Genomic DNA, 14303 nt, shown 5'->3' with positions numbered 1-14303 from the left:
TTCCTTCACTTCCTTCACTGTATTTCCTATGCCCATCTAACAAACCTACCTTCTGCAAACCAGCATAACTTCTTTCTTCCACCTTCTGGCTTGGAGTGCTGGTGAGAATTGTTTTTATTTACCTTTATGACATTGCATGGCTGTCTCGCTACTGTAGAACCCTTATGCAGTGTCTTTCAGCAATTGGAATTGGCTAGGTGATATTATCTGTTGAAAATTCTATTCTTTGGGGGCCTGGCTGCCTCAGTCGGTAGAGCTTGCAGCTCTTGATCTCGGGATCATAGTTTGAGCCCCATGTTGGGGATAGAGATTATTTTTAAAAAATCTGCTCTTTTTCTAACTTTTCACTTTTTTTTTTTTTAAAGCTTATTTATGTATTTTTGAGAGAGAGCACACAAGAGGGGTAGGGGCAGAGAGAGAGAGAATCCCAGACAGGCTCTACACAGTTAGGGCAGAGCCCAATGAGGAGCTCAAACCCACAAACTGTGAGATTATGACCTGCACTGGAGTCAAACTCTTAACTGACTGAGCCACCCAGGCACCCGTTCACTTTCGCTCTTAAGCTGCTCTGTTGTAGGAATCCAAACTCCTATTATCCTTCTCCCTTTCTTTCTCAAACTAATCTTAAAACAAGTTACTTTGGGGGCACCTGGCTGGCTTGGTTGGTAGAACATGTGACTCTTGATCTCAGGGTCATGTTGGGTGTGGAGCCTACTCAAAATAAAAAGCTACTGGGCGCCTGGGTGGCTCAGTCATTTGAGCTTCTGACTTCAGCTCAGGTCATGATCTCGTGCTTGGTGGGTTCCGGCCCCACATCTAGCTCTGTGCTGACAGCTCTCAGAGCCCAGAGCCTGCTTTGGATACTGTGTCTTCCTCAGGGGCGCCTGGGTGGCACAGTCGGTTAAGCGTCCGACTTCAGCCAGGTCACGATCTCGCGGTCCGTGAGTTCGAGCCCCACGTCAGGCTCTGGGCTGATGGCTCGGAGCCTGGAGCCTGTTTCCGATTCTGTGTCTCCCTCTCTCTCTGCCCCTCCCCCGTTCATGCTCTGTCTCTCTCTGTCCCAAAAATAAATAAACGTTGAAAAAAAAAAATGGATATTGTGTCTTCCTCTCTCTGCCCCTCCCCACTCATGCTCTGTCTCTCAAAAATAAACATTAAAACAAATTTTTTTAAGTTCTTACCAAAGTCATAACATTATTTTTTATATAGTCTTCCTTTTTTTGAGAGAGAGAGAGAGAACACGCGCACACGCGCATGTGTGAGTGGGGGAAGGGCAGAGAGAGAGGGAGACACAGAATCCCAAGCAGGCTCCAGGCTCTGAACGATATAGGCTTCCTTTTTAGAAGGTATGTGCCGTGTTTCCAACCTAAGATTTCTATGGTGACAAAACTAACAGTCGGCTTGCCCTCAGACCAAAAGCTGATCATCACAGATGATGATTTATCAAGCCTGAATCTGGGACACATTTGCCATAAAAACTTGCCACAGTATTTTTATTAATGAAAATAAATTTACACATTCTTGATTTTTTCCTCCAGATATTCCTAATTTGTTAAAACTATGAATTGTATTTACAATTTTTTATGGAAAATCTCAAATATGTACAAAAATAGCATGAGCAGTACCATGCGCCCAATTTCTCAACATGTTACTGGCTCGTGCTGGTCTTGTTTTGGCTATACACTCCATCTCACCCTCTGAGTTATTTGGAAGCATGAAATGCCTTTTTGATCTTGGTGGGCAACCCAGTGTAGTGGCTGAGATGAACAAGGTCTTTGTAATTGGTCGTGGGCTCCAGTCTCACATCTGAATATTTTTACAAATCCAGTGACCACCTACGAGCTTCTGTTTCCTCATGTGTTAAATGAGAGTAAGACCTTATAGGCTTGCTGTATTAACTGCATGACCTTAGTGAAGTCTATAATGTAGTGCCTGGTTACAGAGTGCATTCAGGAAGGGGTCTTTTATTCTGTGCTCTTCAACTGTTTAGGCCCTAATCTGATTCTTGACTTTGGAAAGTTAAAAAGAGCCTACCTACAGTAGACATTACTGTTCAGGTTGATAACCAGCACAATAATAGTATATGACTGCAAATGCCTTCCTGGTGTCTCCCCTGTGACCTTCTCCAAAATTTTACCAGCACATGTTGCTTGCTTATTTCATTCTGACCCTTCTATTTGTTGGTTTTGAGGACAGGGTATGCTGCTGGGTCTTTAATGGTCAGGTACAGAGCACGGAGTCTTGGAAGAAAATGGGATGGAGCTGTTCCATGCTGGTTAAAGTTTAGAATGGTACTTTTGAATCCGCTCAGAAGCCTACAACTTCTGGAATCTGCGTCCCCATGATGCTTCCCTTTCAGTACTATATTTAAACCATGTGTGCAATAAATCACATTATGGTAGGTAAAACAGACAGAGACCGTCAAAGACAGCTGAGAGATACCTGGTTGAAATGTTTGACCTCTGCTAATCTAAAGAAATGCAGGTGGAACCAGTTGACCCTCTTTTCTAGCTATATGACTAACAATGATTTGTGCTAATGATAGCTGGGGTATGGTGAAATGGAAATACTAGTTCACTGCTGGTGTGGGTGTTAATAAAGCTGTTCTGGAAAATAATTCGTCAGTATGTTTCAAGGGCCTTTAAATTTTTCATACTATTTTGTTTAGTGATGACACATTTGTGTGTCTGCTCAGGTTATGCTGACAGATCATACACATAGGTTCATCTCATAATTAAAAATAACTGCATGCTTAATAACAAGGGAATGAGCGGGACTATCCGTATGCTGAAATAAATCATGCAACCTTAATGTTAATAACATGGGAGGATATTTAATATACAAAAAAAACAGGATGAAAAGTTACATACAGCATAATCTCAACCATCTGAAGGAACACTAGAAAGACCTATACTCTGATGCTAATAGTGATCGTTTCTAGATGAAATTATGGGTGCCTTTTTGTCTTTGCTTCATTCTTTTGTGTACCTTTCTGAATTTTCTGCAATTCAGTACTTTATTTGGGGGACAGGGAGAGACAGGGTAGCAGAAAAGTCAACTGTATGATTAGGACCTACGTGTTACAGGTAGGCAACTTGGCAGCACCAAGCAAATAAAACTATCAGCTGATTTCTCTGTCCCATCCTTGTTGCACCTTTAGTATTTGTTCACATATTTAGTGCTGTCATTGCATCAGACACACATGCAAATCACAACGGCAGTTATGACCTCAAGTCAGTGGTTTCCAAACCCTGTGTGTGTGCCTCAGTTGCCAGAGGGAACTTTTCACAATGCCTAACTGAGGACTGATTCCCCACCCTGGTGAAACAGATCCTCTTTGCTGTGAGAGCTGGTATCACAGAGTGGCATGATGGTTGATTGTTGGGGCCTGCACTGACATGCCTGATAATTCTAGCTCTGTCACTCAATTGCTGTGTGTCCTTGAACATGATACAACACCTCGTCCACTTCCATTCCCTGCATTTTACACTGTTGTCTTAATGGCTTTGCAGATGCTTTGCTTTCAACTTTTTTTTTTTAATCTTTCGATATTTTTGAGAGAGAGAGAGAGAGAGAGAGAGAGAGAGAGAGAGAGCATGAGGAGGGGAGGGGCAGAGAGAGAGGGAGAAGAGAATCCGAAGCAGGCTCCAGGTTCTGAGCTGACAGCACAGAACCCGACGTGGGGCTCGAACTCATGGACAGGACAGTGAGGTCATGACCTGACCCGAAGTTGGAGGCTTAATCGACTGAGCCACCCAAGTGCCCTGCTTTCAACTTCTTAATACTGTACTTCCTTAGAGCCTCACCTCCACTTGACTGCAGTCATTGTGAGTTTGTGATCACCACGCAAAATTGCACTGGCCAGACTTTGCAGTGGCCTGCTGACCCCCAACTTTTGCCCCTTTCCTTTTGGTCCAGTTTTTTTCATATCAGTTCTTTGTTTCACTGCCCTCCACCTGACCATTCTCGGTCAGGCCTTTTCTGACTGACCCTGACAGGCCCTCGCTGACCCTGCCCAGCCCAGACACCCCCACCCCCCTATCGGCTTTTTTTTTTTTTTTTTTTTTTTTTTTTTTTTTTTTTTTTTGAGAAAGCAAAAGGGAGCAAGTGAGCAAGGGGCAGAGAGAGAGAGAATCCCAGGAGGGGCGCAGAGAGAGAAGTGGGGCCCACCTGAAGTGGGGCTTGAGCTCACCCAAAGCAGGGCACAAGGTCACTCTGTATGGGACTTGAACCCACGAACTGTGAGATCATAGCCTGAGCCGAAGTCAGATGCTTAATGCCAGAGCCACCCAGGCGCCCAGTCCAGCCCCTTGAACAGTATTTTCCTGACCTTTTCTACTTACTTGGGCTTTCTTTGTTGTTGGGCAGTTGGCTTCTCTGCTTCAGAGATGAAGAAAGTGATAACTTCAGGCTAATAGAGGAAAATTCTAGCTATTGATTTATTATACAAGAAAAATTATCCTTGAGGGAAAGAATTGATTCAGCATATGGAATACTGTTAGTGTTTGCTCAGAAAAAAAAGTGCCTATTGGGGTGCCTGGGTGGCTCAGTCAGTTGAGCATCGACTCTTGATCCTGGCTCAGGTCATGATCTCACAGTCTGTGAGTTTGAGCCCCAGGTCAACACAGAGCTGCTTGGAATTCTGTCTCCCTCTCTCTCTCCCCCTCTCCCTCTCTCCCTCTTCTTCCCTCCCTCCCTCTTCCTCCCTCCCTCCCTCTCTCCCTCTCTCCCTCTCTTTCTGCCCCCTCCTCCACTTGCATGTGTGCATTCTCTAAATAAATACATAAATAAACAAACAAACAAATAAATAAATAAATGTTTAGGGGTGCCTGGGTGGCTCAGCCAGTTAAGAGTCCGACTTTGGCTCACATCATGATCTCACAGCTCATGGGTTCAAGCCCTGCGTGGGGCTCTGTGCTGACAGCTCAGAGCCTGGAGCCTGCTTCAGTTTCTACGTCTCCTTCTCTTTGTCTGAACCTCCCCCACTTGCACTCTGTCTCTTTCCCTCTCAAAAATAATAAACATTAAAATAAATTTAAAATCTTTTTTTAAAATTTTCCCCCCTCCACAGGTCACAATAATATAGCATAAAGAAAACAAAGCTATTTGTAATTCTGTCACCCAGGAAAAACCTGCTAATATTGTGTGTATTCCTTTCAACTTCATTTTTACATTTAAATTTTTACTCCTTTGGGAATCTGTTTTGGAACATGAAGTATAGGGATCTTAATTCTCATCAGAATTTTTCTGGCTCCCTTCACTTAGTGAATTTTTTTCATCCTTTTGCTACTGAATTTTATAATGCTATATTTGTCTGAGTTGTTCATTTCTGGGCTCTTTTTCTGTTTAGTCCTATTTCAGACCCATACTTTTAATACTGTATAACATACTTTCCAAGACTGTTAAGGCAAGTCCTCTATCAATATTCTTTTGGGGAGAGGAATGGGAGGGACTCCTGTGCACTTATTTTTATGAATAAAGTTAGATTATCAAGTTCCAAAACAACCCTTAGTATTGTTTCAGCAGGGGAGAATTTTTGTCTCTGTATTAAGGATTTCTGTTGGGAATATCTCTTCATTTATTCAGATTCCCTTTGTTTCAATAAGATTGTCATTTTAAGTTTTTTTTTTTAATTTTGAGAGAGCAAGAGAGAGAGAATCCCAAGCGAGCTCTGTACTGTCAGTGCAGAGCTGGATGCAGGGCTCGAACCCTCAAACCCTGAGATCCTGACCTGAGCCAAAACTGAGAGTCAGGCACTTAACTGACTGAGCCACCCAGGTGCCCCGAGATTGTCATTTTCTTATTTAAGTCCTGTGCTGCTGTTGGGGGACCTCGGTGGCTCAGTCAGTTAAGTGTCCAGCTTTTTATTTCAGTTCAGGTCATGATCTCACAGTTCATGAGTTTGAGCCCTGCATTGGGCTCTGTGCTGACAGTGCAGAGCCTGCTTGGGATTCTCTCTCTCCTCCCTCTCTCTCTGACCCTACCCCGTTTGCTTTCTCTCTCAAAGTAACTAAACTTTAAAAATTTAATTAAAAAATAATAAAAAAAAATTAAGTCCTACTGCTGTTAACCATTGCAACAGTTGCAGTGTATAAATGTGGAAAATCCTTCAGGAAAGTGAGTTAGTGAAAGTCATGAAGATGTTTATACTTTTGACTCAGTAACCCCATTCCTAAACATTATCTATAAATTAAATTTAAGAAAACCTTTTTTCCTGTGTGAGAATTTGACCTTTGGTTAATTTTGTTTCCTGGGAACCTGATAAAGGCAGATTGTTGCTTCTGTTGCTGGGCACTGTGGCTTATGGTTAAATGTCTCCTGGTTGGTAATTGCATCCGGACAGGGAGAGGCTGTGCGTCATACTGATGGTCCCCCATGCTTGGGCTTCACAGAGCACAGTGGCTCTTGTGCTGGATGTGTCCCTCACATGGAGCCAAAGAAGCTATTCAAAGAGATGATTGGCTCCCCTCAGCAGTGAAGGTTTTAAGTCGGGTTGAACCTACACTGTCTCGCTGTACCTGAGAGCTGCTATGTGGATTGTTGCACGAACAGCTAGCAAGCTGTGTTCCTGTCCCAGTCCTCAGTAGACAAGTGCCAAGTATGGCCTGTGATAGTCTTGTGAGTCTAAGAAGATTGCTGTGTCCCAAAGAAATGATCCCACAAACTGAAGTTCAAAGATGTTCTTTATAGCATTACTTTCCCCAGATTTTTGGTATAATATGTAAAAGGCAGGAATGGCTGTTTAAACACTTAATTCACTCAAAGGAATATTAGACGTGAAGACTATAACAGAAGCAAGTACTAGCAACAAGGATAAAGAATAATATAGGAGGAACAAAATACAGATTGTGTGCTGGGGATGTGCACCTGCTCTAGTGGGCACTTAGGAGACTTTAGTACTGTGTGTTCAGGTGTTTTCTGGGATCACCGTGACTGAAGAAAACCCTCAGGGCTCTGCTGCTCGAGAGAGTCAGCCTAACAAGGTAGCTACACAGGTGGGCTTGCCTGCAGCCTGTGTGAGCAGAAACACAAAGGAAACAAACATGAAATCTGTCATGTGGGAACAGCAAGGTGAAGCGCATTTCTTGGTGTTTTTTTAAATAAATTTAAAATCATCATTTGTTAAATTAGTATTTATGATATTTACTTTTAAGCCCTCTTTATTATTTTTTTAATGTTTATTCATTTTGGAGAGAGTGCAAGAGTGCCAGAGAGCTTGAGCCGGGGTGGGGAGGTAGGCAGATAGAGAAGGGTACTGAGGATCCGACGCAGGGCTCGAACTCACGAACTGTGAGACCATGACCCAAGCCTAAAGTCGGACATTTCACCGACTAAGCCACCCAGTTGCCCTTTGTTTATAATATTTAAAAGCCATTAAGTAATTCTTGGTACATCAGTGAAATTCACTAAACCAAGTTATGGAAATCCCTTTTCACATTCTCATAATCCTTCCTAAATATTCTTCAAGGCTTTCTTTGTAAAGTTTCTCCTCTTTTTTCATCCCTTTCCTTATTGCCCTTCAAATTTGAAACTTGTCCAACTGTCATAATCTGATCTCTACCCCAAAATGTAGACCAGACCTGGGTTGATTTTTTTTTTTATAACTTGTTTTATTTTTTATGGTTTTAAATTTACATCCAAATTAGTTAGCATATAGTGCAACAATGATTTCAGGAGTAGATTCCTTAGTGCCCCTTACCCATTTAGCCCATCCCCCCTCTCCCATAACCCCTCCCATAGCCCTCAGTTTGTTCTCCATATTTATGAGTCTCTTCTGCTTTGTCCCCCGGGTTGATACTCTTAAACCTTGGTCAAGGCAGTCTCTGGGGAGGAAGGGAGGGGGTGATGGGGCTCCACAGGTAACAGGTGATTTGGGGTATACCTCTCACTGGGGGGCGGGAGGCACAGGAAACTAGGTATGATGGAAGACTAAAGGAAACAGGTTTTGTACAAACTCAGCTCGTCTTGTACTGCCCCCTAATTGGCACTAATGGGAGTTTTATAGACAGATACTGGTGGGCAGAGATGGTGTCTTCAGTAGACCTGCCAGGGGAGTGAGGCTTTGGGCGGTGAGAGACAGCATGACCCTTGGGTGTGTCATGGGGCCTGGTTTACATGCCTGGTAAAACTGTCTTCTGGTCTCGCTCCCACTGCTGCACTCTTTGAGAAACCATGGAAAACGCCACCCTCAGGGGCATAGGATTCATTATCTAACCCTGCCCTATGGGGCAGTAGTCAGTTGTAAAATTTCCTTTTAGTTTGTGGTCTTTGTTGCAGTGCCACCTGTTGAAAGAGCAGTTGACAGCCAAGCACCTGGAAATGGGGGAGCGTGGCTTCATTACCTTGTCTAGGCTCTGTGATTTCCTGGTTCTCTCAGTGCCTTCTGGAGTCTGTTCTGTTACACATCTCTGTATTTGACACTCATTAAAACGGTAGCAGCCAACTACTTAACTACTTACTATAAGTTAACTACTATAAGTTACTATATAAGTTACTATATAAGTTATATATACTTACTATATATATATACTTATATACTTATACTTATATATTTATATACTTATACTTATATATATACTTATATATACTTACTATATAAGTTACTATAAGTTAACTATAAGTTAACTACTTACTATATTCTAGTGACCGTCCGGAGCATTTTAGTCACTCAGGCCTCATAGTATCCTTAGGACATGATGGCTATGATCCCTGTATCCCCATTCCAACAGAATGGTTCGATAATTTGCCTGAGGTCACACAGCTAATAAGTAGCAAAGCCAGAGTAAAAATCTAAGTAGTCTGGGAACAGTTTTTGCATGCTTAAGTCACACTGTAGCCAGTACTATCGGCTTCAGCCTTCTAGAAGCTCATTGGTTAAAAATGAAACTAAAAAGTAGCTTTTCTAGGACCCAGTCCTGACTGCCTGTTCTCCCAAACTGTAGAAGAATGACAGGCTTTATTGAACACACTTATTTACTTTTTTATATGTAAACACTTATTTCCCCCAGTTCCACTGGAGGCAGGAGGTAGAGTTGACCCTGGCCTTGTTACTTGTAGTCTGCTGCCCTAGCTGTTTCACTGTCTGATGAGGATAATGGGCCAGAGCTTGGTAGTGGTTCTCAGAAGATGTAGATGTCAATCTTGAGGCACTCACATTCAGTCTTGAATTCCTGATTCTGGAGGAGAACATGGGCCTCCTGCTGGGGATTCCAGCCGCGCCTGAGGAGTGTTCCTCCAGCAGTCTTAGATAAGTCGCTGCCATTGGGGTCCAGAATTTAGGACTCCTACTTTCCTGGAAGTCACTGGGTCAGGTTTGGGACACCGAGGGATAATTAAGACAGGAACCCTGTCTTGATAAGTAAACAGGGGCAAGTTCTGGAATAGAGATGAACACAGATTAGGCATCTGACATATTATATGGTCAGTGGTAGGGAAGGCTGCCTAAAAGATGTTCTAGAAAACAGTGATCCCAGGAGCTACAAGGTCAGGTATTATTCTCACGCTAACCCAATATTTGATAATAATTCTCTACTTGGCACGGGAGATGCAGCAGGGAATACATCTGTCTTGGCAGAGATTATTGGAAATGGAAGAAGACAGACAGATGTAATAGATGCAAATGTGAAGTAATGGTAGGTTCTCTGAAGAAAACTAAGGCCACGTAAAGGGATAGAGAGCAGATAGGGAGAGGGGGTGCTACTTTAGATAAAGTGATCACCTCTCTGATGAGGTGCTATTTGAACAGAGACTTGAATGGAACAGGACCGAGCTGTTGAGTAAGTTGGGAGCATTGATCCAGACTGATCCAGGAGGGAGAATCCATTCTTTTAGGCCACTTCGAGGGGCAGGATGGCCAACAGGAAGGCTCAGGACACAGTTCTCCTGCGGCTCTTGAGAGGTTTGTGCCAGGGGAGGTGGTTTGCCTTGGTAATTCTGTCACACTCACAGTGTGTTTTCTTTTCTCCTTTTAGTTTGAAGGATGACCTCTAGGAAGAAAGTGTTGCTGAAGGTTATCATCCTGGGAGATTCTGGGTAAGTGGCTCTCACCATTTGAACTGACACATTGGTTTGGATGAAGCCTCCTTTGAAGCCCGTGCCCTCCACGCTGACACCTGCCACTTCCTTCTCTAGTAGTGGTGGCATGAGGGCCCTAGGTCTCCAGCCGTTTTGGGCACAGCAGAAATGTGAACGATCTCTTGTTATATAACCCTTCGTTCCATGATCTTAGGCATGATTTGGGGGGAGGGGGGGCTATTTAAACTCAAGAGCAGTTTCATGGAGTCCCTTTTTTCCAAGCTGGTTAGACTAAGGAGTGCTGTTTAAGTAGATTTGTTGCCACTGACGCCATGCCTAGCAGCTGTGGGGCCTAGCAGTAGCTCAGAAAAGGAGACTTTTCTGAGGTGACCTGTGAAACCTTAGACCAACTGAAAGCTGGGCCTTTTTAAAAATAATGATAATAAACACGGGTGTGCCTCTGTATCCCAAAGTCCCCTGCCCTTTAAAAAGGCAGTGATTTTTCTACTCTGGCTGGCTTTTTCAATTGCCTGAGGAGCCTTTTAAAAGTTGGTGTTTTTCCAGACCAGTGGGTAGGGCCGAGTTGGCAGTACCTTAAATACACACATCTGTCTGTCTGTCTGTCTATCTCCCTCCCATACTCTTAGTGACTCTAGTGTGCTGTCAGGATTGAGAGATACGGTGTTAGGCCCAAACTTGCCCAGAAAGAATCACCAGGCCTTTACTTGATTCCAGATCTCCTGGCCTCTCCCCTGAAAATTCAGATGCAGGTGGCCTGGTTTGGAGAACACTCACTTCCTTAAGCCGTAACTGTACTTCCAGGTGCTCTGCATATACAGATAAGAATGTTCCTTAGTGAGAAAGGAAGGTGATCCAGTTGGCTTTGAAGAAGGCTTTTGCATCATCTTCAGCCTGCCCTAACTAATCTCATCACCAAGAAATCCATTGTCTCTTTGCTGAGTTCTCATACTGGGGCGGGGGGAACATCCCTGGAAGAGCTTACTTTGAGGTAGATTCTGATTTGGTGGAATACTGGTGCTTTCTCCTTCAGATTTTAGACTTTGAAGCAGCAGGTGGCTGACTGGTGTGTGTGTCTGCTCTCAGCCAATGACTTCCTCCTGCCATTACTTTCTTGGACTGAATAGCAGCCTCTAAATGGAGAGACACCGAAGACATAAGGGATATTTTTGGAATATTGGAACGATCTTATTACTGTAGCTTCTTTTAGAAGGAGAGTATTTGCTGACATCTTTCTGGAAGGAAAAAATAATATTAGGCTCTACCATCTGAGGTGCTTGTACCAAAACTTACAAGCAGCTTTTCAACATCTGGACTACATTTGTACCCTCTATTTTTATCCCAGGAGAAAATACAACCTCAAATGAATAATGCTGGGCAGTTTGCTGGCACTGCCCTCTGTTGTGATTACAGTTCTTTGTTTTCTTTCAAGATAGGCAAGTCTCTTCAGAGCTGCAAATACCAGAATCAGTTTTCAGTCCCTTCCTAGTTGACCTATACTTGTGGTTTTTCTCCAATTTCAGAGTTGGTAAGACATCACTCATGAACCAGTATGTGAACAAGAAATTCAGTAATCAGTACAAAGCTACAATAGGAGCAGACTTTCTGACAAAGGAGGTGATGGTGGATGACAGACTAGTTACAATGCAGGTAAGCACATGTCACAACTTTGCCCATCAAATCTTGTTAGTTCATTCATTCTGAACCCTTTTTTTCATGCCTAGGCATTTCCCCTCCCTGTTCTTCAGTTCCCACTACTATATTCATGGATAATTTTCCACAGGTGGTATTGCCGAGAAAATACAGGACATCAAGTATGACCGTATATTGCATGAGACATACTAGAAATTTTTCATTGTCGTTCCAAAAAAGTTCAAATTTCATTGGACTTCTGTTTTGGGGTTTTGTTTTTGTTTTTTTTGTTTGTTTTTTTTTTTTGCTGAATTTGAAAACACACAGTCCTCTGTCTTATTGTGTCTCCAAAATGTCTAACTCATGCCTTTTTTAATATCCTTGCATAGTTTTTTAGGCCAGAACATCTTTGGGTCTCTCCTAGGTTCTTACAGTAGCTATTAATGTAGTTCCCTGTTTTTCTGGCTTCTTTTCATCTGTCCTGCCTGTAGCCACCAAAGTTGAGTTTCTTTTAAGCCAGCCTGGCTTTTGCATGTATCACCTTAATCTTTCAAGGGCGTCTCTTGCAACAGTTAGGATAAAATACGGGTTCTTTCATATGACCTTTGGAAAGCCTTTGCGTTCTGGCTACAAACTGTTCTTCACTTTTTTGTCTTTTGCCAGCTCTTCCAAACCATGTGCTGCTCTTACAACCCTGTCCTTGCACATGTCTGCTTCCAGCCCAGCCCCTTTGTCCCATCTCAGCCCATCCCCAGGTCTCCAACCTTTAGCCCAGGTGTTGTCTTTTCAAATTCCTACCTCCACAGCAGTTATTTTTTCCTATATTAAATGATGCCCTTGGCAGACTCAGGCCTCTTGAGACAAATATAGTTCTTATCCCACTGTAGTCCTAGCAAACGCCAAGTTTGCTGAAACGTTTGAATGATCCAGGCGTTACAGATGGTTTTTATGCACATTGACCTCAAGCTGTGACGTGCTCCCAGAGGATAAAGACTCTTGACACTTCCTTGACTCACACCTCCAGGATGCAGTTAATATGGATTTCCCCTCCCCACCTCCCTCACACATACACATAGAGATGTTTAAAATACAACTAAAGTTTTTTTTAAGTTCTAAGTTTTATTTGACAGAGCGCATGCGCTCACATGTGCATGTGAGCCCGGGAGGGGCAGAGAGGGTGAGGGAGAGAATCCCAAGCAGATTGCCAAGCTGACAGCCCGAAGCCTAGTGTGGGGCTCAAACTCAAGAACCATGAGATCATGGTCTGAGCTAAAATCAAAAGTCGGATATTTAACCAACTGAGCCACCCAGGCTCAGACTAAAGTTTTAAAGACCAAGCTTGAGAGAAAAGGTAATTTCCAGATTACAGGAAAGAAGATGGAACTGAGAACTAGTGATAAGCCCAGGGGCTTCCGTCATGATGCTTTAAAAGCAACTTTATAACCAGGACTAGAGTTTTATCACTCACCATGGGCAAGAGAAGTGACTACAAAAGGTGGGAGAGCTGGAAGTAGGAATCCCCTTGGAGAGAAAGAGAGAGGGAGGGAGAGAGACTCCCACTCACATAGGACCTTGGAAAGATGTGAAAACAGGAACAAATGCCTTAATCCAGTGAAGTGGCAGAGCTCATGCATGAAGTAAAAGCTTGGGGCTTTTGCCTCTTTGCCTTCTTGTTGGAGACGCTCAGTCCCACTATGCTCATGTGTGGGTTCTGAACTTATACTCTACATGGTACAGAAATGTTAAAGAATTTGACATAAACCTATAAACCCCTGCCACTCCTGACACAAGCAGAGTCGAGACCATTTTATAGGAAGACTTGCAACCTCAGAACAGAAGGTGAGCTCATAGCCACATGAGGAAATAACGTACCACAAAAGATGTTCACAATGACTAGAGATTTTTAGAAAGGGAATAGAAACCATAGAGAAAAAGGACACTATAAAAAATGAGGATATGGAAAACATAGAACTTCAAGAAGTGAAAAGATGGTCATTGAAATAAGCCAAACGAACAGTTAAACTGCAGGTTAAAGACACCTGAAGAAAACAGTAAGCTGTAAGAACTGAGCAATTTACCTGGGAAACTCAAAACTGCAGAACACCAACAAGCAAAATCTGTCTCTGAAGAGAAGAGACTGATTACTTAACAACAGTTAGAGGAGTTCTCAGAGACCATAGAAGGCAGAAGGGAACAGAATAGCTTCAGGGTACTAGAGTAAAGTAGCACCCGAGGATTCCACATGTGTACCAGCCAGACTAAAAGCTGCATCCTGTACCTAGGAGAAACAGAGCTATAGGACCAAGCTGTGGTTTTGACGGCGATGTGGGCTGATTCAGAAGTCAGACCCCAGGTCCTCCTGGGTTTGGGGCCATTATAATAGAGCCCACATACCCTACTAAGCTTGCACCCTATACTGCTGCACTACTGGAGTGAACACCATCTGAAGAACCACTTGTCACTGGAGTCTGGAAACAGTGGGAAAGAGAATGTGTTCCTTTTTTTTTTTAATATTTATTTTTGAGAGAGTGCAAGCAGGGGTGGGGGGGGAAGGTGGGCAGAGAGAGGGAGACACAGAATCCGAAGCAGGTTCCAGGCTCTGAGCTGTCAGCACAGAGCCCAGTGCGGGGCTCAAACTC

At 43.3% G+C, this 14303-nt stretch overlaps 1 protein-coding gene across 1 annotated transcript in view; it reads left to right on the top strand.

Annotated features, from left to right (window-relative positions):
- The window catches only part of RAB7A (RAB7A, member RAS oncogene family), a 71040-nt gene that overhangs the window by 41067 nt on the left and 15670 nt on the right, over positions 1–14303 (top strand). The window contains exons 2-3 of the mRNA XM_047827616.1: positions 9972–10032; positions 11556–11682. Coding sequence (XP_047683572.1) covers positions 9980–10032; positions 11556–11682 — 180 coding nt within the window. The 5' untranslated portion in view covers positions 9972–9979. The remainder of the gene's footprint in view (positions 1–9971; positions 10033–11555; positions 11683–14303) is intronic.

The sequence above is a fragment of the Prionailurus viverrinus genome, chromosome A2 (genome assembly GCF_022837055.1).
Source record: "Prionailurus viverrinus isolate Anna chromosome A2, UM_Priviv_1.0, whole genome shotgun sequence".
NCBI classification, from domain to species: Eukaryota; Metazoa; Chordata; class Mammalia; order Carnivora; family Felidae; genus Prionailurus; species Prionailurus viverrinus.
Note: the sequence above shows the minus strand (reverse complement) of the source record. Positions and strands in the feature narration are given on the sequence as shown.